We start from the raw sequence: 23,780 nt of genomic DNA on the forward strand, positions 1-23,780 counted from the left end.
GATTGACTGCTGTTTGTGTTTCTCTACTTCCGCTATGCCGTTACCCATGACAATACGCAGTGGAAAGTATTGCCGCTGCATTGTTCATGAGCCGAGTGACAGGTGGAATTATCGGGCCGGCGATGTGACCGCTTTACTGCAGCCAACGGCTACTTACTTGCCACCGTTAGCGCCGCTATTTGATACTGTACTATGCTGCTTATTATTCTAGTAATAATCTTGCATACTCGCTTTCTATCGTAAATTACCTCATACTTCATTGTCTCTTTTAGACAAGTTTAACAGATGTTTAGCTTCCTTTGCCTTTTATTGCGATTTGCGTTTAACATCTTAGCGACGAACAAAATAACAAGAGTTCACAACTTTAAACCAAATTACAACAGCGACGAAGTAAATGAATTTTTTAGAAAGTGAAACATATGCGAGAACTATGTACAGAGTACGGTAAAAGATCTATTGCTTTGTATTGAATAAATCGACATCAATGCCTCCTTTCCAGTTTGATCCATACGCCGTCTTTAAGTGTGAGAAAACCGAAATCTCGCAGCGGCAGCGGTACCTACATAATAACGACCTTACAGAAATCTGCAACGCTACACTGCCCAGGATGCTGTGCTGACCTTTGTGCGCCGGCTCCGCACGAAACGGAAATGCTGTAGTATCCGCGTCATGGCGTACTTGATCTCGAAGTAGGCGAATCCTGCAATAACACACCCAGCGTCAGAAAACATTGTGCCTGCCCATCAATAGCCTGCGGAAGCGTACCCATGCCAATGCAATGCCGCGGACCCTGGCCGAAGCTGAGGAACGTATACGGCTGGATGTGTTCTTTGTTCTGCTTATAGAACCTGTAACATAAATTTTATTGGCAATAGCCACCCAGTTAACAAAAGTCGCAGGCGCTGGTATACTACTTGACAGTTACATTTACAAAACAACCAAAGTCTCTGTCTTGTCTCGGGTTAAGGCGATATACTGGTTTTGCTTCATTCCCAGAGAAGTTACAATAACTACATTTCCTAGAATAGAAAAAAATGTAACGTAACGTGCTTATATATATTTGCTGTAGGATATATATGCGGTTTTCTATCCTTTGGCAAGGGAAACGCTGGGTGTTTTCGGTCTGGTTTCAAAACTGGCACATTTTATGGTTGGCAAGATTCGGGATTTAACCGGAGAAGCGCGTTCCATTGCTTTTCTCAAGCAGCGGTTTAGTCTTACTTTTTTACAGGAAATGTTAATAGATATATATATATATATATATATATATATATATATATATATATATATATCTTTTAAAATAATTGTATTCAACAGAATTATACCGTATCAGCATTCAGCAGTAAAAGAACCGTGAGCAAGTATCACCTGTCCGGGTCGAATTTCTCGGGATCGGGGAAGTAGGCGGGGTCATGGTGGATGGCGTAGACGGGAACGGCAAAGATGGTGCCCTTTTCGTACTTGACGCCGTCGTAGTACCAGTCCTCACTGCACTGCCGCTCGGTGCGGGTGACGGGCGGGAACAAGCGCAGGGTCTCGTTGACGCAGGCGTCCAGGTAGTCCATCTGCGCCAGCTGCTCCATGCTCGCCTCACCACCCTCCGCCAGCACGCGCCGGATCTCGGCGTGCAGCCGCTCCTGCACCAACGGGTGCAGCGCCAACACGTACGCCATGCAGCTTAAAGTGATGGCCGTCGTTTCGTAGCCGCCAATGAAGATGATGATGGACTGCGCCATCATCTCCTGCAAAAACGTTTTCTCCTGGCGTTATGCCGGTTTCTTGTTAGTTTCTTCCTGTACTTCTAGGGTTATGGCCCGGCGCGACGATAGCCCGGATGCCCTGTCGGCTGCTTCATCCATCTTCAAGGCGTCCGCTGAAACGTCGGCGCCGGTTGGCTGCTCCACGTCGACCGGAAGTTTCCGCGATTGCTCGACGGGCGTTGCCGGTTGCCCTGTGCGGTCCGGCTTTTCCAGATGCTGCATCATCATTTGGATGAAATCTCGCCGTGTCTGGAGTAAGCGCTTTATTAGGCCACGCGGGAAACCATCAACATGAAAAGCCGCTTACATCTTGCTGATCTCCTCGTAGTCTGACGATCCTTTCCACACTTTTAGCAAAGTATTGCACCGACTCCTTATTGAGAAACTGTATTCCTAGTCGCTTCCAGAGGGGCACCAGTTGGGGGAACAGAACTATAAACATCCAGAACTATATATGTACGTACAACATTAAATGAACATTAGCTTATTCAGCAGTTGATTAACTGGACACATACAGGCGGCGAAGATCAACGGATTGCGGAGGGATACGAAGACGAAGAGGCTCTTGGCGTGCCGCAGGAAGGGATTATCGGGATCGCGTTGGCAGTCGATGCGGGCGCCGAAGAAGCTGCTGGCCACCACGTCCAACGTCAGCCGGCCGAATAACCTGCCGGCGTCCAGAAACACACACATTTAACGAGTCTTTTACACTGCTGAATTAGTGCGAGCGTTGGCTAACTATATATACTCTTTGGCGTCGAATTCTTCCTGCGTGTCGGCCAAGTGCGCCATCTTGTCCAGCGTTTGACTGCAGCACTCGTTCAGCAAGCCGCTCATCTGCACAATGAAACGGCGCGCATTGTTATACGCTGCGCGGTAATGGTAAGCGCCCTCCGCGGGGAGGACGACGGCAAACGCACCTGGCGCAGTTTTGCCGCGGTAAAAGCCGGCTGCAGAATCCCGCGCATCTCCTACAGACAGGCCCCTCATAGCTGCCGGTGCAGTATATGCAGCTGTCAGTATCTTACCTTCCACTCGTGACCTCGCAGGAAGAGGATGGCTTTGGAGATCAAGGGTCCCTGCAGGTCGAATTCCTATGCGCAAAGCACAACGATCAGTACATGGCGCCAGTTAGTAAAGGTCATTTTCCCCAGGCCTGTACCTACCCGCCGGCTGAGGAAGAGGTTAAAGTCTTTGACGAACATCTGCCGGATCATTTCTGCAATGGAACCGGCATCAGGTACGTGAGCCAGCCGACAACATTTTACGCAAGCTGGCGGCGCTTGTTACTGTTGCGTACCGTTATCCGATGTAACCAGCACCGGGACCGGGCCGTCGAAATACCTAGGATGACCGGCACAGGGTTAGTGCGGTGTAGCGGCGGCAACGCGCAGCTTCGGGGCTTACCCAAACTGCCGGCCGTATCGAGTCAAATTCCGCGCGTCAAAACGGTTCAGTCCCAGCTGCAAATGTAAAAGAGGAAAGGATACCTCTATACGCATAAACGCTTATAATTATCCGCATAAACGTATATGCATGTACGAGCTGGATGGTAAATTTCTTGCGTAGAAATACAGGTAGTACCGGTACATATGCGATGCTGGCGCTTAGAAAGCAGCCACTGCACTACGACTCTAACCATGTAAATTTAATTCGAAAATGGTTTTAATAGGCAAGAGCCTACGATGAAGTATGTATTTAATGATAAAATAAATCACCGGGATTTTCTAGTACCTCGTACGCACCCTTAACATGTCGACAAAGAAGCCGAACAGCGGGAAGAGCGGCGGCGTGGGGATCCCCTTGTCCAGCCAGTAGCGCCGCTTCCAGCGGAAGTCGCGGCTGTCCGGCATGCATTATACAGTAGGTCATTGCGTCAGCGCAGCAGAACAAGAAGCGGACACTTACTACAAGTAGCCGGCTAGCGCCATGACGACGAGCAGCGGCCAGCACACCCACAACTGCTCCGCCAGGATGCCGAGCCAGGCGTGCAGCGGCGGGACGTGTACGAAGGTGTACGTCATGATAGATCGGATTATACGACGTGTCCGCACGCAGCGTCCTTCACGCGGCACTGACTGGATACTGGAAATTGCCTTCGTTACCCAATTTTTAGTGACTGTTATTAATGTTTCCTGTTACAATCATTTCCCGCTTTAAAATTACTTGAAGAATAAATTCAGCAGCGAAAGAAGTGCTGTGGTGTAGACGTGTGACAGATATGTTATTGTGCAGATAATTATTTTAGCGACCGGCGGAAGTGACCGGTTTGCAGCAGCCAACGGCTACCGTGATAGTTACAAGCGCGCTGTTAAAAGTGCAGCTTTTGCTGCTGGCAGGTATCTGCTCGTACAGAATTCGAATGTGTATACGACTGATTTTAATTCATAGCCAGTCCACTTCAGTGTCTATTAATGTTCACTTCTGATTATTGTGTTGTTTATCACAATTAATTTAGTGACGCTGTCAACAGTACGCAGGCTAAATAAGGCAATAGTATATAAACTAATTATTGTGCTTCCCTGTCATAAATCAGCGCATTTCGTCCTGGCAGAATCTGATTGATTTAATCAACACAATTTCGGTGCGATATAGAAAGGGAACGAATACCGAATTCATACAATTAATGCAGTTTGTGGGCAGTTAAACAGCGCGGTTAACCAGCGATTGATGCTACGTACCAAGAATAAACCCCAAAAAAGCATAAAACTTCTGAATTAACCAAAAAAAATTTCCAGTAGGAATTTCCAAAAAATTTTGGGTGCTGCAGTGCGATATTAATACGTAACAATATAACGAACCGTTCCTCAAACCGTTCCTGAAACACTAAACAGTAAACATCATTAAACACTACAACTAATAAACATAATGAACATTGGTCTCGACATTAATAAACAACATGATAATAAACATAATCCGCCATCATGTCTCTGCAAGTCACATCCCAAACTTAAAACTAAAAGGATATTTCCAACGTGTCGCTCCATCGGGACGCTTTCCGTTCTCTCGCACCAACCCACTGACTCCATACCGGCATCATTGCACAGCGCTCGCAATATGATATCGTTAATGCCGCTCGTGTATAAATCATCATGATTATTCAGTTGCAAAGTGATATCCGGGCGAGGGGATTTCTATCCACGCCCCGATATTGTACTTTGCAACGTATTGTACTTTTCTCTGGAACGAACTCGGAGCCCCGATGTTATTATAGGGTCAGCCTGACTGGGCGAGTGGGCGTTATATAAAGGTCAACGTGGACAGACCGGATGAACAGCATCGCGATCTATAGCTGCTAGTGTAATAACGGTTCTCAAGCTTCCGACATGATTATATAATTATTACCAAAATGAATTACCACTGGGAACCTCGCGTTACTTCTTAAGTCTCTGTAAATCTTCATTTTCATGATCGATATCCATACAGCCTGTACATATATTACATATGAAAGGCTTAAACGGTCACACTACTTTGTTATCAAGACGAACGTCAAGGCCGTTGAACGTTATATGCTCTATCGCGCTGTACACTGCCGGTCAAAGTTCTGTGTTCGTTAACCCGGTAGATCTACCTAACAAACGGCGAGCGGCCTTTTATAACCCCGGCTGTTTACTGTCCAGGGCTAATCGCTGAACGAAGTATCAATATTATGTACGTACATCGGCTGTGCAAAAGCGCACCACAATATAACGAATCGTTGTCGCAGGCCGCTAATTAAGGAGTCATTAAGGAGAAACCGTATTACCTTGATCCAGTTCTCAGGCTACCCACAGCGACAAAACAGACCCTACCTAATTCGGCAGCGTGAAGAAGACTTACAGCGGTAACTAACGGCAAGTGAAGGTTGCCGGTTTGGCCTAGTAATACCATTGTCCGCGCTTTTTGCCGGTGTGTAGTGTGCAGCCACACGTACCGGCAAGAAAACGGACCTCACGATTCGCACACAGACTACACGATAGCGACACCCGGGACCGGCTTGTGCATCTGCCGGCGAAAGTCGGTTAAGTCGATTCACGCACAACGCGCACCGATTCACACAAGGATCGCTGCAGTCATTAATCTCATTAATTACCACGTCGTATAGCGAAACTATTCACTTCCGGTTTCCTCCTTTCTTCGGCATATACGGCGGTGCAGCGGACACATGCTGAGTACAGAATACCGAGATGGAAAGAAGCCTTTCATACGTTGATTCGTACGGCGGTCAGCGGTCAGCCGGCGCAACGCGCATTGCAGGTTAAGCTTATGCTTCCGTATTTCGGCACCGTCATACTGTTGTACACATGTCGGCGCATACGTACGCCTAGACGAACATGAGGTGCGCGCGCACCTATACCTGTCGCCATGCAGGAACTATGGCTGCGGGGAAGATTGCGCGCCGATACGGCGCGCTGCGACGGATTGAGAAGATGCACATATAAAGATGTATCTATGCACTATCAACAGCATCGACTCGGATTTGTCAGTTGACTGTTGAGCGAGCGCCGATCGCACGGGGACTTAGCCGCGGATTATAACCAGCTACTTCTTCGCCCGGATAAGTGTGTGCTCGGCCAGCGCGGCCAGCCCGTCAGACAGTCCTCTCCCCTTCATCATGAAGTCCCTAATCGCCAGTTGTCTAATAGCCGGCGCGGCCTTCCTCGCCACAGGTAAGGCGCAAAACTTCCGCTAATTGCCCGTACACCTTGCATATACGTATATAAAAAATTATATCCTTTCATGTATATAAAATTAAATATAAACGCATATATACTAATATAATAAAATATAAACGCATATATAATTAAATATAAACGCATATATTAAATATAAATGCATATATATGCCGGTATATATGACACGTGCATATATACATGTACAATTAATACATATTGTCGGTTATATAAATCCGGCAGATGCATGTATAAAAATATATATAACCGGCATATATAAAAATGTAAAAAAATATATAGTATATAAAAAAAATATATATATCAGCCGGTATATATAAATCCGGCATGTGTATATGAAAATCCGGCTGACGGTGTCCCTTTCCGCAGTATACTGTGACGACGCCGCCTCTTCCAACGCCGCGGCACCGCAGGCCCGGCAGGGATACGGCGGCTCCACCGGTGGTGGTTCCTACGGCAACAGCGCCTCCTCCGGCTCCAACTACGCGTCCAGCGGCGCCGGCGGTTATGGCGGCAGCACGGGCAGCAGCGGCGGCGGCTACGGCGATCTGTTCAGCTTCCCCTTCGGTTATTCCAGCGGTTATGGCTACGGCTACCGCAGGTACATCCCCGTGCCCTGGTGGATCTGGTACCCCAGCAGCTTCGGCTACAACAAGGGTTTCGGCTTTGGCATGAACGCCGGCGGATTGGGTATGAACAGCACCGGCGCCGCTGTTGAATAAACTTTGACCATCAATTTTCCCCTTATTTTGCAGGCGGTGGTCTTGGCGGTGGTGGCGGTGGATACGGAGGCGGTGGATACGGAGGCAACGGAGGAGGATACGGAGGTAAGCGCAGCGCAGCGTTCTAGCCTAAGGCAATACGGCGTTAGCACCGATCGGCCGCTTAGCGAATAATTTAATTCAATTAGCGTAGTACAGCGTGCACGGAAGTGACCAGTGTATAGCGCGCTTCCGCTGCACGCGGTCTCGCTTCGGTTCATTGACATGCCGGGTGTGCTAATGCCATTCATCGCCGCCTTCTTAATCACACATCAGCGCTGTATATATTATTCAATCACCGTCCAACCGCGCATTGCGTTACAGGATAACGTGGTGTTGCAGGTGGCAACGGATACTAAATCCAGCCAGCGCCGGCTTCATCCTACTAACCGCTACACTGACCCTTTAACCGGACCGGCATCCCCCCTTCCGCGGTATCTCCTCCTCTCGTCGAGCGGCGTCTGTGGCGGGTCCACACGTATGCGCCTCTTCATTGCTTCTTCCTCTGTGTGTTGTTGTTCGGGCCTGCTTGCGTAGCAGCTGTTGTTATTCCTTTCACTAATTAGTAAACCAGTTAATCACCTACCCGGTATCCCTGACTGCACGCGCAGTATGTGCTCAATGTGGACGCGACTAAGACTAACTGAATAATTTAATTTACAGTTTGGCTTTCTGTGTTGTTTCGTGGCGTGCACTGTATAATGTAGACGCTGAGTGGCCAGTCTCGCGGCAGTCGCAGGGAGCTGTGCTCCTCAGGTGCCTCCCGTGAGTGTACAGGAACCCAATAAAATCACCTGACAAACTGCAAGATGATTCCAGTACATTTTCAAATGTCAAAATTATTACCGGCAGCTAAATATGTTAGACGGCAGCTAATAGTAGAGAAACGCTAACAACAATATTCCAATAATTTACGTATATACTGTACAGTATAATCATATTGGATAATGCTCGTATCTATTTTCTCATGTCAATTGGGACCAATTCTTCAATTAATTTTATTTACTGAGTGGTGCTCGCGGATATGAATACACACTGTGAATAAAATACCCATTATTATATGTTTAGTGTAGATACATGTACACGGCTGTAGTTTCAAGAAAAGCAAGAATCCCTTTATGATTACAACATGTACCGCGAAATGTTCTGTGTGATTAGGCCGCCCATTTCCGTAGTCGGCTGAGGCTGCGTATTCAGTACAATTCTTTCACTTTTATGGAAACTTGTGACTGTATTGTATCGCCAAATTGAATATAAAAATATATACATATGTACATGTACCGCGAGTGTGTACTTGTACCGGTATATCGAGTTTACGTGGACATGGGCGCGCACCTCTCAATTTACGTACGTACAGATACGTAGAGTAAAAACGAACTAGAGCCGGAGTTAGTGAACGGTTACAATTTCCTTCGAAAAAATGCTAACCATAATAACAATTACTACCGAACATTGACCATGAGACTTTTGGTACAACTAGTAACAAAACAACTAGGATCATTTTTTTATTTGATTAGTGAATATTGTTTTTGTGACGCTGTCCACATAAGAATAATTATATCGTTTAAAAACTAGTACAACGTTGAACGTTGTACACTTACAAAGGTGTACAAAACCTTAAACGTAAACAGGCCTGTTTACGTTTAAGGTTTTTAGAATCTTGTTTAATTCATCCATATATGTACATGTAAGTAACTGCCCAACCGGGTCTTGCGAGAGCACACGGTTGTCACACCAGTGTATACAAATCATTCGGATACAAAATGCTACTGTACGACTACGAGGTATAAAGCCATGCAAAAAAAAAGTTTAATGGTGCGCGAAAGCGAGAGTTCGAGAGTTCCCGTGCTTTAAAGGAAGCGGGTACCATTTACAATACCGGGTGCCGCATACTGTAATATTGAGTTACGCACGTTACACAGAGCAACGCACTATACGTTGTCATGAAAATAAAATAATAAATAAACAAATCCAGTTTAAGCAGCTAAACGGCATTGTGCATAGCTGTGCAGCACACAACATCTGCTACTGCTGGTTAAATTAAGTAACCATGACCTTTGCACGTTGCCGTGTAATTAAGGAGAGTGACCGGCTGCCGACTTCCGTAACATGCACCAAAATTTTAATCATTTTTCTTTGCAACAGAGCTGTAGCTAGCAAGAGCTGTACTCCTGTATGAATTACCATTAATACACGAAGGGTCGATCTGCTCTTCGATACTTTGATTGGTATTAATGCAGACAGCAGAAATAAAGTTCGGAAATCAGGAACCAAAGTGTACATAAAACAGCGATGGAGAATTACGTAGGTTTTCTTGTAAATTAAATCTGTCCGGTTGTCAGCGCGTACAGATACATGTTCCGGTTTTACGGAAGACTATGCGCTCATATAGTAGTTGTACAGTTTCTGCGATTACAGAATTCACTGGATACAGACAAGAGCAAGATCTCCTCGGCGTCCTCGCATTTCCCTTTTCCATTGCGATAGTGAAACAACACGATGCCGGCTTTTATAACCAAAGAGTACCATCCCGAACAAGAGACGGTTAGATTGGCGTTTGTACAATTGTCTATGTATCTGTTTGGCGATGTTTGTCGCGGAGTTGGGGGACTGTAGCAACATTAGCGGATGACATTGTTGCAGTGCGCTGCTGGGTAAACAATGATGAATTCATCAGTTATCGAGCGCCGCCAACGAGCGGGCCCAAATTGAAACCCAACCTGTTCCCGCCGACACATCGTTCTCCACATATATACATACATATACACTGCTGTATATACTCCGATGATCCCGCGTGCGTCGTGCTTCCCTTCCTAATCCCGCTCCCATTCCGGTATATAATATTATACGCACAACCATGCACTGGCATATGTACACAGCCACTGCTTCCTGCGTTCCCCAGCGACGGTGGTGGAATGCGCGGGAGGCATCCCGCTAGGATTACGCGTACGGGAAGCCGGCAGTTCATTAAAAATCCTTCCGATGCACCGCCGCACAGGATGTGCACGGTAGGCGCCGCCCACTGCAGTGTTCACCGTAAGTACAACAGTATCATTGAACATTAGTATATGTACAAGCTTGTCCTGTAATTTCTATCGCATCGGCACAACGGCAAATACAATTTCACGGGTTACGCCAAACTGCATACTACGGCGCGCCACGCTACATTGATACGCTCTGTATGCATAGCTGGTGCATATGCATGCCAACTATCGATCTAAATTATAAACTAACGATATAAAAATTAATTTTAGCATTACATAAAATATTAACATGAATAAAATTCATTCGATCGATATAAAATACTAACATCGATATTAAATAGTATACAATATTAATTTTTTTTCTTTACAGTTAGTATAAATTTTGAGAGGAGTGAATTTTGCACCGTGTGAGACGTAATGGCAATTGTTCATAGTACAACTTTCGCGCTAAATACGCGCTATCTGTGCGTTTACGTTATGCATTATGGGACAAGCTTGTACGAGTCGTACAGGCCAGCAACGAGGCGGTTGCGCTCCCGGTCCCGGTTAAATCCATTCTGTTGGTGGTGCCAGTTGCCAGCAACCGCCACGGCACTGCCGCGTTAACCAGCGCCTTGCCGGCATGTATGTACGACTATCGCGCACTCGATCGTTTCACACCCGCCCCGTACGAACGTGCACATGACCACGCCGTACACACACGACACACAGCCACACACAGCGCTCCAGCGCCGTGCATCCATCATCCCGCATCACACACTTGACAACATGAGCGTAACACAACATAAACGTCCTTTCGCACTGGCATTCCTAACTCATTTTTCCGCTCTCCCTAACCCATCATTCTGGCGCGCGCATATATATCCTCCCGCCAACTGCAGCTGACACTGACGCACATGCTTATATACACCGACCGGCTTCCCTGCCACATCATCAACGGCATATTGTCTTTGCCGCGCATCCATTCCCATTTTCTCCGCGCTCCGCTGCAGCACGGCATCCGCCCGCTGACAAACCGCTGCTGAGCGCCATAACGGGTCATACGTGCCGCGGATAACAAGCCAATCTGTTGACACAGCGCCGTGGCAGTGCGGTGTGCACACAATCACCGGCATATAATACACAACTCACCTCCGCCGCGGGCCGTTCCCATTGATGAGCTAATTGCGGCGTTAAGACGGGGACAAGAGCGCCCGGTGAGCAGGGTTAATCCGCCCCGGTATGCCCCGCTGCACCGGCGAATGGGCCCCCATGGCTAGGCGTTCCGGCGGCCAGTTTCGGCATTATCTTCCTCCCGACGCATTCCGGTGAGTGCCGGGTCCCGGCGGACTGACCATGCACCACCCGGACATGCGCATGACCTCGGCGTACAGCGGGACGGGATCGGGCTACTCCGGCTACGCCGGCCACGACCACGAGCCCTACACCATCCCCAGCGTCATCTCCCCGGCCTTCGTCAACTCCAGCTTCTACCAGTCGGCCAACTTCAACCTCCTGACACTGGTGGACGTCGGCGACACCGGCGAGGGCTCGGTGGTCAAGGCCGGGATCATCGCCGGCCTCACCTTCCTCATCATCACGCTGAACGTCCTCATCTTCGGGGCGCTGGCGCCGGCGCTGCACTCGCACTCCATGATCGGCTACTTTATCCTGTCGCTGGCCGGGGTCGATCTGGCCACCGGCGTCCTCATCGCGCCGCTGTCCATCTTCCCGGCGCTGTACGGCTACTGGCCGTACGGGCCGCTGGTGTGTAAGTTAACGGCGTTTCTGGAGATTACGTTGTGGGCCATCGCGGTGTATACGCTGGGATGGATTGGCGTTGACAGGTAAAAGCGGTTAAGACGTAGATTATGGTGGGCTAACGTTGACGCATCCCGACAGCTGGCTACACGGCTGCCCGCAATCAATCATCCCGTTTCCGCTCGCTGGTTGTATATGAGCGCTGATTCATATACGGCGTGTGACGAGGCCTGCATTATATATGCGCATAGATAAACGTTTTCAGGCCAAGATAAACAACTTAATCACGTATCGCTAGCCTATAATTTGATTATACCGCATACGTCGATATGTATTATGCAGGAGCTGCGGTACGGCATAACAGTATGTCTTTCTATACTGATAATACGACTGTTGTAAGAAAAATTTATTTTTCTTATAGTTGCATAAAATTGCCTTATATACCAGCTCAAGATTGGTATATAAAAATCTACGTATGAAGCATAAATAATTCTGCATACGAGGATTTCTCGCATGAAGAAAACCTAAGAAGACATAAGAAAACCTAAGAAAACATAAGAAAATATTCCCTTAAAAATTCGCTTAACGAATATTGTCGTAATTCGTAGGGGATTTTGTTAGCTTGATGAATGAACGTAGTACAAATTATAGTCGTCAGCGTGGGATGCACCCGTAAGGGATTAACCAGACGAGGCAGCTTCCCGTGTGATATCGTATATAATGAAATATAATTACAGCCGCTAGATTACAATGCCGGCATTATGAAATGATTAGCGCGTGCATTACAGCGTTTACAGGGAGCGTATGTTTCTATACAGTAGAATGGCCGGATGATAATAAATTGTGGTGTAATGTACTCTGTATACTGTAGCCGCTAGATGAAGTGGCTCCACTTTTAGATCCGTCCGCTGCCTGCCTCTGGCCGGGCATTGAGCACGAGGCTTCCTCCCACCGGGAGGCGCGCACTTTTCGATATTAGCGCTAACTGCTAACTGTTCTATGCCCCTGCCAGGGGCACCCCAAAAACCACAACAAACCAGATTTGTAAACTGAAAACAATCAGAGCTCTGACATTATGCTCTTACAATAATTATCATGTGTTGCTAAGAATAAGAAAACTCAGTAAACCATACAGAACGTCAGCACCAGAGTGAAAATTTTTTGAAATCAAAAACAATTCTGCACGGAGCAATGTGTGTATATTGGGCCTGCATTTTCCCGTATACCAGACTCTGTGGAGCCACTTCATCTAGCGGCTACAGTATGTATTGTGCGGTGTGTTAACAGATATCTGGCCATCCGGAAGCCGAGCCGGTACGAGACGATCCAGACGAAGATCCGCTGCCAGTGCTGGGTGGTGTTTACATGGATCACGTCGATATTCCTTTGCTCACCAACATTCTTCGCCCACAATAAAGTCAGGTAGGCCATAATGCAGCCGCGAAGAATGGCCCACAGATCGCGTTTCCGCTGCACACGCGCTGGCGCACACAACGGCGCGAGTGCCGGTTGTGTAATCTCCGTTGTATCTGTATATATATGCGGCTGCAGTTGGCCAACAGCATGTACACTGACTGGCCGTGGCGTTAACGTCAACCCTGACTTGATGCCGGCGCTGCTGGAGCGCCGGCTGGGGATAGCTGTGTGTGCGCATATATCCCGTCGCGGATCAATGCCGGGATGAAAACATAACACCGCGCCGTGCAGCCGGCGCTGCGCTGATCGATGGGCGACGTAATTGTGGATGACGTGTGTGGGTGTAATTTGCAGTGTGTGTTCTAGCTACATCGGTCAAGTGCAGCTGTGCATCCTGGATCTGCACTTCATGCTGGCCTACTCCATCACGCTGCTCAGCCTGATCCTGGGCCCGACCATCTGCACGCTCTGCTTCTGCTACTACTACGTCCTCAAGGAGATGGCCGAGCTCAAGCGCGACGTCAAAGACCAGGTATGTACAATACGCCGCTGTCACGGTGTATACTGTAACCGCCCATGTTGTCTGCTCTTGATGTAATAATAATAATAATAATAATGGCGATTAGCTATAGAATTAGGGAAATGCTCCTGCTAATGGATTTTCTGCTCGGATAACAGTGTCAGTGTGTCAGTGATCTTGAATTATTCATTTTTATATATTTTCTCCCTTTTCTCCCCTTTTATGAATAAAACCCATTATTTAGGGACAGAACGAGAAATACAGATTCATTCTTTTCTCTCATAAAATCAAATCAAAAGAAGCATGAAATTTTCTAATTTAACCAAAACATGTCCCAAACATGTAAGATACCTCCATTAACAAGATTTGGCTACTGTAGTGCAATAATATTAGTACTTAATAATCATGGGTTACGGTAAGCGGTATAATCGTGCTTAATATACGATACGTATACTACCCGTGCTTCAGGCAAGAAATTAATCACCCGGCTTGTATAAATTATAACAACTCGACGTACACTGTAATGACTATGTCATGAGCATTACGCAGTCAGCCATGCAACGTCGACCGTTACAACGTCCCGATGCAGCGGAGGATTTAGTTAGTTATATCCGGCCAGCTCATTTCTTATGCAAATAACGCACTACGTACATCGGGATTATGGACTGGCTGTGACTGTCCTTGTCAAGATGGGACTGGCTAAAAAGGCCGGATTGTGTTCCCGTTTCGAGGCGATTATGCTAATTCCCTTCCCGATGAAAGCCGGCATTCATTGCTGCCCATCGCCTAATGCACAGGCTCTGCTTGCACACTCCCTTTTTTACGTATATACAACGACGTGAATCGCATTTTAAACAGATATACACTGCACTGGCAGTTATGCGTTCTCACACCCTGTAAATCGTGGGAAGCTTGACAAGCCTAATGGCTGTACATGCTTATTAGCCTGACAGGAACGTTTATTACCGACAAATCCGATCATTATACGTGCGCTACTCAATTAAAAATAAACAGCGGTAATTGTAATGGATGTTGTTTGGGACCTTTCCAATAATTCCCTGTAATAAATAATCAGCTAATGTGTCTGCTAAGAAGCATGACGTAAACGATTTGCGGTGGCCGTTTGCGTGACTGCGGTTTGATTAAAATGCGAGGAGCGAGGGCGGGGTTAAAGGTCACGCTCTCATTATTATTAGTATTATTACTATTAATATTGTCGCAGTACACTAGCGAATTCCTTTCAATGGAAATATCTTACCATGCTTCTAGAAAATGTTTTTTGGTTAATTTGGAAAATTTTATGAGGTAAAAGTACATGTTCTATGATATATGATGTATGTTGCTACATACTCATAACGCAAGAACATCGATTCCTAATGAGACTTTACTTCCAGGATGTTTCTATCTCGAATGAATCGTCGTGGTTGTGCAAGAACATACAAGCTATGAAATATGCATAAGAAATCATCATTGCAAAGATATAAGTTCAAATGTGTTTTGCAGGAGAAGGAGGCGCTGACGTCGACGACGGAGAACTTGTACAACCCGACGCACCGCATGTCCTTCGTGGTCATCGTGGCCTTCGCGCTGGCCTGGCTGCCGTGGTTCCTCCTCCTCCTCTGCCAGCGCGTGCTGCCCTTCGCCTCGGCGGAGCAGGCGGCCGGCTGGCATTTCGGCTGCGTGTGGTTCGGCATCAGCGGCTGCGCCTGGAAGTTCCCCGTCTACTGTGCCATGAGCCGGCGCTTCCGGCGCTGCCTGGCGCAGTTCTTGTGGTCGCTGTGCCTCAAGTGCCGCTTCCGCAAGTCCCTCGAGGACGACAGCGCCAGCATCGACTGAGCCCCGCTTCAATCAACGAAACCCTACTAGTAATTCCACTGCTGATCAAATTATTCGAGAATTTCTACTGTACAGTATTTATTTGATTGCCCGGTCATATTTGTACGTACGTGTTCTGTATAATACAAATTATTAATCTCTATATAAGAGAGTATATGTGAATTTGTGTCCAGTTCATCTTCCACAGCGACAAGTCTGATCCATTTTGTACAGTAGATTAGTGTTGGTCTGTTTTTTTTATGGAGTCGGTTTGTGAGCGTTATTTTGATTGATTTGTACGTCAGTGTGCGTTTGCATCGCGATTGTATATACGCCGAGTATTAAACGCGCAGTATTACGTATTCTTCCCCTCATTTGCCGGTCACAAAGGGATACTGATAGCGCCCGATACAATCAGCGCGCGCAGCCATGCACGATAATTGCCTCGCTCGGCGTCCCGTCGCATCCCGTCCCGCGCGGCGACGGACGAGCGTTTCCCGCGCGGCGCTGGCTTGATTGGCTTCGAATGGCAGTCATGAAGCGCGCGCACTCACGGTCAAGGCACTGCCAACGACCACTTCCGGTTGCCGTTTATCCGCGCTGACATCGCGCGCATACTGATGCACCCATCCGGCATGCTTCTTCACTTCCGCTCTTAATGCTACTCAACATTTGCTCATCAGAATATACTGAGTAGTGTTTTTTCATCGTTGCTCATCAGAACATTTTGCTTAAATATATTCGGCTAATATTTCTTCATTGAGCATTAATGTTTTTTCATCGTTGCTCAGCCGAACATTTTGCTTAATATTTCTTCATCAAGCGTTTATAAGGCGAATGAAAATCGCATCTACGCCGGCAAAGGTCAGCCATCAATCAGTTGAAAGCTGTGTTTTGCGGCATCCGCACATGACTCGCATATATAATCAGCCGAGAGCTGTTTACCGGTATGCGCCGGACAACAGATCGATGGGGCCCGCGTCAGCAACGCTCAGTCGCTTTAATTAGCAAAGTGTGGCTTCCAGCGCTGCCGCTTGCCGATCCTATTCTCAACAGACAATCGAGCCTCATTCAACGGCTCAAACACAAAAACACTCTTCAATGCACGGCACGGAAGCGCTGGCTAATCACAGACCATTCACCGGAATAGAAAAACTGTAGAAAAATCAATACCGACAAACATTCAAACAGCTAGACAATGCCGGCATCAGCGCTGCATCCAACCGCCCAGGGGCCGGCGCCGTGCCATCCCCACACGGTTCCCGTAGCCGTCGTCCTTGGCGTAGCCGCCGCCGTAGTTCATCCCGAAACCCCCGCCACCGCCGCCGCCGAAACCGGAAAACATGCCCATACCCGGCATCATCATGTCGAGGTTGGGGAAACGGGGCTCCGGTGGGAAGGGAGGCTCCGGCGGGTTCCTAAAAATAACACAGGTTTCTCAAATTTTCTTAGGTTTCTTAGAATGGACGTATGCCGGCCTCACCACATGCTCATTCCCATCCGGTCGCCGTTGTCCATGCCGCCGTAGCCGCCCCACTGAGGGCGGTCGTCCTGCCCGCCGTAGCCGCCGCGCTGCTGGCCACCCGCGTATGCGCTGTTGCCTCCACTGGAAGGAGCGGCTGGTGCGCTTTCGCCTCCCGAATACGCCGACGGGCGGGTGGCGTTCGCCCCAGTGTCGGCGCCGGCGCTGTTAATAGTCAAGGTACCGTTAGCCTTTCGCGTATGTGTACCGTCAGAGATCTATCTACCTGAGAGTGGCGGTCGACGTCGTCGTCGTGGTGGTGGTCGTAGTGGTGGTGGGAGCTTCCGTCGGGAAGGGTCGCGGCGTCGGCGTATACTTGGTCGTCCCGTTAACGACGACCGCGGTGGACGCCGCCGTGCTGGTGCTGGCTTCCGTCACACCTTCCGCCGTAGTCGGTTGACCGGTCTTCATCCGGCGCGCCGTCGCTTCGGCCTCCGCATTCGCCGCGGCGCTGGTGGTAGTCGCCAACGTGGTGGCGCTGATTACTTCCTCCTCGCTGCTTTCCTCCGAATGGCTGTTCCCACCCGCTGCGGTGCTGGTGACGGCCGGCGTGATGGTGGTGGCCCGTGGGCGCTTCCGCCGACGGGTCTCGGCCGTGCTGACCTCCTGCTCCGCGGCCGGCGTGGTCTTCTTTGACACTTCCTCTTCACTGGCGCTTCCTTCTTCCACCGACCCCGCGTTCATCTGTGCCGCCGGCGTCGTTTTTTTCTTCCCCGTGTGCTCCTCACCGGAAGCTTCGCCAGACGCCGACGCCGCGGTAGTCTTTTTGGTCGCCTGCTCTTCTCCAGAAGCTTCGCCCGCTGCCGACGCCACGGTGGCCTGCTTTTCTTGCTCCTCGCCTCCGCCCTCGCTGGCCGCCGATGCTGTCTGGACACTCGCCGCCGTGGTGGTCGTCGCTTTGGTCTTTTTCCTTAGCTCTCCGTTATCAGCCTCTTCCGCCTTGTGTGCGCTAGCAGCGGTGGTCTGCTGCTGCTGCGTCTCTTCCCCGGCTTCCGCGTTGTCTTGGCTACTTCCGGTGGACGCCGGTGTCGTCTTCCTTTTCCTTACCTCCCCCGCGTCAACCGCCGACGCAGCCGCGGCCGTAGTCGTGCCTTTCTTCTTGGCGGCCTGGGTGCTGGTCTCCTCCCCCTGATCCGCCCCGCTCTGCTCCCCGCCTTCCTGATCGCCTCCAGACTCCATGATGGAGGGCGTCGTAGCCGCCGGTTTCTTGGGCTTCTTGGTGATCTGGATGTTGACTTCCTCCGTGCCCGTGTTGATCAGCTCCTGTCCACCCGCATCGGGCTTTTTGATCCGACCTTTGGTCGTCGCTTCCGCCTCCTCTTCCGCGCCGTACTCCGCCTTGCTCTTTCCCTTCGACGTGGCTTGGACGGCGGCGGTAGTGGCCTTGGTCTTCGGGGCCTTCTTCGTCGTGGCTTTCGTTGTCGTGGTGGTCTCCTCTTCCTCCTCACTTCCGGCCGTCGTTGTCTCCGCTTCGGTGACCTTTGGTGCTTTCGTGGTGGCCGGGAGTTTGACCGTCACTTCCTTCTCCTCGGTGTTGATGAGCATCATGAGCTCCTGTCCACCGGCGACCGTCGTCGTGGCTTTCGCCGCGGGCTTCTTGGTGGTCACTTCTTCTTCCGGTGCCTCGGTGGTGGTCGCTGTGGCCTTCTTCTTGGCGGCGGTGGTGGTCTGGGACTCTTCCGTCTCATCACCATAACCGCCTTTACTCTTCGCGGGGGTCACCTTCGCCTTCGTGGTGGTCTCCTCCTCTTCTTCGGCAGCCGTGGTGGTCGTGGCGCGCACCTTCTTCACCGTCGTGGTCTTGACAGTGGTGCTCTCTTCCTCTTCCTCAGCGGCCGTCGTGGTCGTCACCTTGGGGGCCTTCGTCGCCGGTGTCAGCTTGACGGTGACCTCCTTCTCCTCCGTGTTGATCAGTGTGGTCTCCTCTTCCTCCGGGGCTTCCGTCGTGGTCGTGGTGGGTTTAGGTGCCGGTGTGGTGGGGCGCGTCAGCTTCTGGGTGATCTCCTTCTCCTCGGTGTTGATCAGCTCGATTCCCTGGGTCGTCTTCGTAACGGGCGCTTTCGTGGTGGCCTCCGTCGTCTCCTCCGTGACCTCGGCGGTGGTGGCAACAGTTTTTCTAGCGGCTTTGGTGGTCGTCATCGTCTTCACCGGGGCTGGGGTTAGCTTGGGCGTGGTCGTCTCCACCTCCTCCACTTCCGGTGCTTCGGTGATGGTGGTCTTCTTCGCGGCTTTAGTAGTCGCCTCCTCCGTCTCATCACCGTAGCCGGCTTTGCTCTTGGCCTTGGTGGACGCCGGCGTCTTCTTGGCTGCCGGTGTCGTGATCACCACCGCGGGGGTGGTCTCTTCTTCCTCCGGGGCCTCTGTCGTGGTAGTGGTTGGCTTGGGTGCCGGCGTGGTGGGCTTGGGTGCCGGCGTGGTGGGGCGCGTCAGCTTCTGGGTGACCTCCTTCTCCTCGGTGTTAATCAGCTCAACTCCTTGGGTCGTCTTCTTAACGGGCGCCCTTGTCGTAGCCTCCGTCGTCTCCTCCGTGGCCTCGGCGGTGGTGGCGACGGTCTTCTTAGCGGCCTTGGTGGTAGTCACCGCCTCCTCCTCCCCGCCGTACGCGGGCGCCTTGCTCCGCGCCCGCTCTTTCGTCGTTGCCGTTGTGACCTTAACCGGAGCTTTAGTAGTGGTGGTGGTCTCTTCTTCCTCTTCCACTTCCGTCGTGCTGGCCACCGTCGCGGCGGTAGTGGCCTTACTCGACACCTTTGCCTTGGTGGTCTGCTCCTCCTCCCCGCCGTACGGCGCCTTCGTCGCTCGGGCCTTCGTGGACGCCGCGGTGGTGACCTCTTCCACCTCCGCTTCCGTGGTGGTCGTCCGCACCTTGGGCTTCGTCACCGGCGCCTTGGTGGACGCCGGTGTAGTCACCTCCACCTCTTCCGCCTCCGTCGTGGTCGTCCGCACCTTAGCTTTCGTCACCGGCGCCGGGGTGGTGACCTCCTCGTCTTCCGCTGCCGTCGTGGTTGTCCGCACCTTCGCCGGCGTCACCGGCGCCTGCGTGGTGGTGGTCGAAGACCGCGTCAGCTTCTTGGTGACCTCCACCTCCTCGGTGTTGATCAGCTCCGTGCCCTGATCCCCGTAACCCGGCTTCTTGGGCGCCTTGGTGGTGGTGACCTTTGGCGCTTCCGTCACCGCCTTCCTGGTGGTCCGCACGTTCCCGTACGCGCCCGCATCGTCATCCTCATCCACAGGCGCCGCTCCCACACACACCACGATCACCGCTAACACAACGCACCGTGTACTCCACATTGTTTAAGAATCAGCTGCGCCGTCCGCAGCGCAAAGTGTTAACTGTCGCAATGCGCTCACTTGGCTGCTTCACCGAACCGTGAAAACTGCGAAATTACAGCATGAATCGGAATGTCGATTAAGCCGCTCACTGTCACTTTCATTTTTTCCGACTTTCGTTGCTTACGTTAACTGGAGCTGGCCAAGTTCGAAGGGTTGCGTAAGATTGCGCAAGCGCGACACTTCGTCAGAGTTCGCAGCGCTGCCGGTGACAGCGGCGAGAGTGCCGGCCAATGGCGCGCGCCGCTGCGCACAGTGTACGCCGCATGCCGTCGTCGTTAATAACCGGCATTACGCGCGGTTTAACGCCGTAGTAATTGGCCGCTGTGCTGCGCGTGCTAAAGTAACGGCGACGCCGAACTGCAGAAATACCGCAATAAGGTCAACAGACACTGTTTACCGGCGTTTACCGATCTTACGATGCTGCAAAGGTAAAGTAAAGTTTTTACTTATGCAAGCCCGGATATTTCCGGTTAAGCACTCGATCCAATTTTAATTTTTCGGCGTTTCCGGTTTTATTAAGAAGGTTTTTTTTGCAGCTGTATAAAAACTATTTAAAATAATATTATTACTGTATAAATGTTAAATATTCCTGTAGTTTATTTCGGTCCACTATAAATATGATATTCCTGTAGTTTATTTCGGTCCACTATAAATATGCCACACATTTATTTAGTAAAAATAATTAAATTAATTATTTTTACTAAAATATATTTTTTTCTAATAAAAATAAAATAATATAATAAATATACATATCTGATAAGATAATAAAATTATAAAATTCGATCTGTTGATATTTTATAGAATGTTTATTATTATTATATTTATTTATATTTTTTATTTATATTTATAAATTTTTTATTATTATTATATTTATTTATATTTTTTATACATAAAGCGAAATTGATAGGGCACGTACTGCTTACACACACCGTTGCATAATCACAAAAACATTTCATCCGTCAATTACGCCGTTAATAATTTGTTGTTTACGTGTACAGCAAAAAAGTAGCATTTTTCTTAATGCTTTTGGTGGTTGACAAAATCAGCGAATTGACGCGTAATGAGAAGTATAACTGCAGCGTAACTGCTTGAATGACACCGGCACTGACAGCGCTGCATAACGATTACCGAGCTAATTAATGGCTGCCCGCAATGATACTTTTGAATTTCTGTCGCGCTGCATAATTCCATTATCCTCTGACTAATGAAATTACTGATATATGACACACACATAACCAAACAGCAAAACAACATTGTAAAATAAAATTAGCATCGTTATAACGCTATGTATGCACTTTACCGGCAAATGTGTGCAAAAGTAGGGCGAATGTAGCCAGCTGCCGCACAGGGCGCACAATGCCGGCGACACGGATGCCGGGAACAAAAGGGAGTCGCGCAAGCGGTCACGCAGCCGGAACCGTACAGGACGGGACGGTGGCCGCGTTGCGGATGCAGCGAGTGATGGCTGTTGGTCAGTATAAAAGAGCCTGCACGTCCACGGTGACGCCTTTCATTTGGCCAAACCAGAACCGTTAAAACTACTGCTCGTAAGAATTTTTCCTGAAAAAGTGCCGGTTAATTTAGAAATTTCACTGCCGATCGCTTGGGATTATTATTTAATAGTGTATATAAAATATCGGGCAGCGACCATGCCGATCTCCTGCAGATTTTTGCTTTTATTTCTTTGTAGTTTATTTTATTCGTCGCACGGTGAGTTATTTTATACGGCGGTCTGAGTTATACATTGGATAAATTAATATTAATTATTATTTAATAATTAACCGTATTTATAAATTTATTTATTATTATACGGTTGATTAAGAAGTGTTTTTTGTTATAAATCTCGTTCTTAATACTTATTTTGTTAGAGGTCAAAAAATCTGCTTGATTATTTATACAGTTAACTTAATTATGATGATGCTCACCGATAATTGTATATATTTAATTATACATATATATATTTTATATGCCGGTATATATAATTATTTATACTTCTACAATATATCCATGTAAATTCACTGCTGCTGCGTTATTGCAGGTCAGATGAACTACGCCGCGATCCCGGCGCAGGGCTACGGCAGCCAGCTGCAGTCGCCCTTCCTGTCGACCGGCAACACCTTCCAGCCACAGCTGACCGGCCAGGCCAGCGGTCTCCAGCCGTCCCTGTACACCGGCGGCGGGTACGCCCCCGCCTCCTTCCAGTCGGTCCCCGGGAGTTTCGGGCAGATGCAGCCGCAGCTCGGCACCATGGGCATGCAGCCGGCCCTCGGCATGGGCTACCCGCAGCAGACCGTCAACATGGGCTTCCCCACCCTCACCGCTCGCCAACTTCAAACCGGAGACATGACCAACACCAACGGTAACCCACATAGTTACATTAACAATTACTTCATCATTATCTTTACTAACGTATATTAAAAATAAATTAGTGATTTATCAAAAAATTTTTTAAGGTTACGTGGTAAGAGGTATAATTACTTGGTAAGAGGTATATAGAATTTTTCTATATATAGACATTTCTACATATAGATATACAGAAATGTCTATAAAGATATATAGACATTTTTCTAGATTTTTATATATATATATATAGAGAGAGAGATTTTCTATATATAGATATATAATTTTTATATAAGGAAATATATTTTTATATATTTGACATATATATAAATACTTACATCGTATTTAACAAAAGTATTATTAATACGTCTGTTGACTATTAGTATTTTAATTGATCTTCTTGTAGCAGCGACCGGTGCTAATCAAGTGCCAACCGCCTCAGTCGCCGGCAACATTCCGAATCAGAACGCCATGACCACAGCCGGCATGCAGAACCCCAACCAGCTGCAGACGCCGATGGCCGCGCAGAGCCAAGCCGTTCCCATGATCCTGCAGCCCAGCGGTAATATTGTGCAGCCTATGACCACCGGCATGACCGGCTACAGTCCCTACGCCGGCGCCGGCAACATGATGACGCTGCCCGCCCAGGCCAGCGGTCTCGGCGCCACCTTCCCCGGCTACACCAACACGCTGATGCAGGGTTAATTTAATGATTTTACCGCTGTGTTGTCGGTTTATTCTTAGTCGAAAGTGTCGATGAAAGACTGTGTCTTGTATGTGTTGAGTGACTGTCGGACATGTTTATCCACATGACTCGGAAAAAAAATAAAGTTCCAATAAATACTAAAAAAAGGACAAAATTTTATCAATAACGACTCAATATGACTGTACTCAATAATTTCCAAAATGAAAATAAACTTTG

At 48.8% G+C, this 23,780-nt stretch overlaps 5 protein-coding genes across 7 annotated transcripts; 3 read left to right on the forward strand and 2 right to left on the reverse strand.

The window, feature by feature from the left end:
* Positions 1–288: 288 nt before the first annotated feature.
* Positions 289–3,933, reverse strand: LOC129591731 (cytochrome P450 3A29-like). The gene is made up of 15 exons (XM_055487509.1): positions 3,669–3,933; positions 3,506–3,602; positions 3,168–3,223; positions 3,061–3,104; positions 2,927–2,979; positions 2,789–2,854; positions 2,681–2,731; positions 2,509–2,597; positions 2,276–2,427; positions 2,068–2,192; positions 1,800–2,009; positions 1,369–1,742; positions 766–848; positions 621–700; positions 289–559 (listed from the first exon to the last, which is right to left on the reverse strand). Exons 1-15 carry the CDS (start codon positions 3,782–3,784, stop codon positions 482–484), a joined length of 1,674 nt encoding a protein of 557 aa, XP_055343484.1. The 5' UTR covers positions 3,785–3,933; the 3' UTR covers positions 289–481.
* A 2,268-nt stretch (positions 3,934–6,201) lies between these two features.
* LOC129591732 (ctenidin-3-like) lies at positions 6,202–7,996 on the forward strand. Of its 2 annotated transcripts, none has more exons than XM_055487511.1 (4): positions 6,202–6,409; positions 6,800–7,120; positions 7,186–7,257; positions 7,516–7,996. In XM_055487511.1, the coding sequence occupies exons 1-4, from the start codon at positions 6,355–6,357 to the stop codon at positions 7,518–7,520; spliced, it is 453 nt and encodes a 150-aa protein (XP_055343486.1). In that variant the 5' UTR covers positions 6,202–6,354; the 3' UTR covers positions 7,521–7,996. The 2 variants fall into 2 exon arrangements, with proteins under 2 accessions (XP_055343486.1, XP_055343485.1); XM_055487510.1 differs by having other exon boundaries at positions 7,534–7,996.
* Positions 7,997–10,910: 2,914 nt separating this feature from the next.
* LOC129591740 (G-protein coupled receptor 52-like) lies at positions 10,911–16,011 on the forward strand. The gene is made up of 4 exons (XM_055487521.1): positions 10,911–12,001; positions 13,203–13,337; positions 13,698–13,863; positions 15,355–16,011. Exons 1-4 carry the CDS (start codon positions 11,511–11,513, stop codon positions 15,685–15,687), a joined length of 1,125 nt encoding a protein of 374 aa, XP_055343496.1. The 5' UTR covers positions 10,911–11,510; the 3' UTR covers positions 15,688–16,011.
* A 640-nt stretch (positions 16,012–16,651) lies between these two features.
* On the reverse strand, positions 16,652–22,254 carry LOC129591724 (mucin-5AC-like). 2 transcript variants are annotated; one of them, XM_055487497.1, is made up of 4 exons: positions 21,819–22,254; positions 17,415–20,875; positions 17,150–17,353; positions 16,652–17,084 (listed from the first exon to the last, which is right to left on the reverse strand). In XM_055487497.1, the coding sequence occupies exons 2-4, from the start codon at positions 20,474–20,476 to the stop codon at positions 16,874–16,876; spliced, it is 3,477 nt and encodes a 1,158-aa protein (XP_055343472.1). In that variant the 5' UTR covers positions 20,477–20,875; positions 21,819–22,254; the 3' UTR covers positions 16,652–16,873. The 2 variants fall into 2 exon arrangements, with proteins under 2 accessions (XP_055343472.1, XP_055343473.1); XM_055487498.1 differs by lacking the exon at positions 21,819–22,254 and having other exon boundaries at positions 17,415–20,562; positions 20,643–20,929.
* On the forward strand, positions 22,043–23,563 carry LOC129591771 (uncharacterized). Its single transcript, XM_055487574.1, has 3 exons — positions 22,043–22,228; positions 22,557–22,877; positions 23,265–23,563. The coding sequence occupies exons 1-3, from the start codon at positions 22,168–22,170 to the stop codon at positions 23,561–23,563; spliced, it is 681 nt and encodes a 226-aa protein (XP_055343549.1). The 5' UTR covers positions 22,043–22,167.
* Positions 23,564–23,780: the final 217 nt, after the last annotated feature.

The sequence above is a fragment of the Paramacrobiotus metropolitanus genome, unplaced genomic scaffold (genome assembly GCF_019649055.1).
Source record: "Paramacrobiotus metropolitanus isolate TYO unplaced genomic scaffold, Prichtersi_v1.0 Parri_scaffold0000048, whole genome shotgun sequence".
Taxonomy (NCBI): Eukaryota; Metazoa; Tardigrada; class Eutardigrada; order Parachela; family Macrobiotidae; genus Paramacrobiotus; species Paramacrobiotus metropolitanus.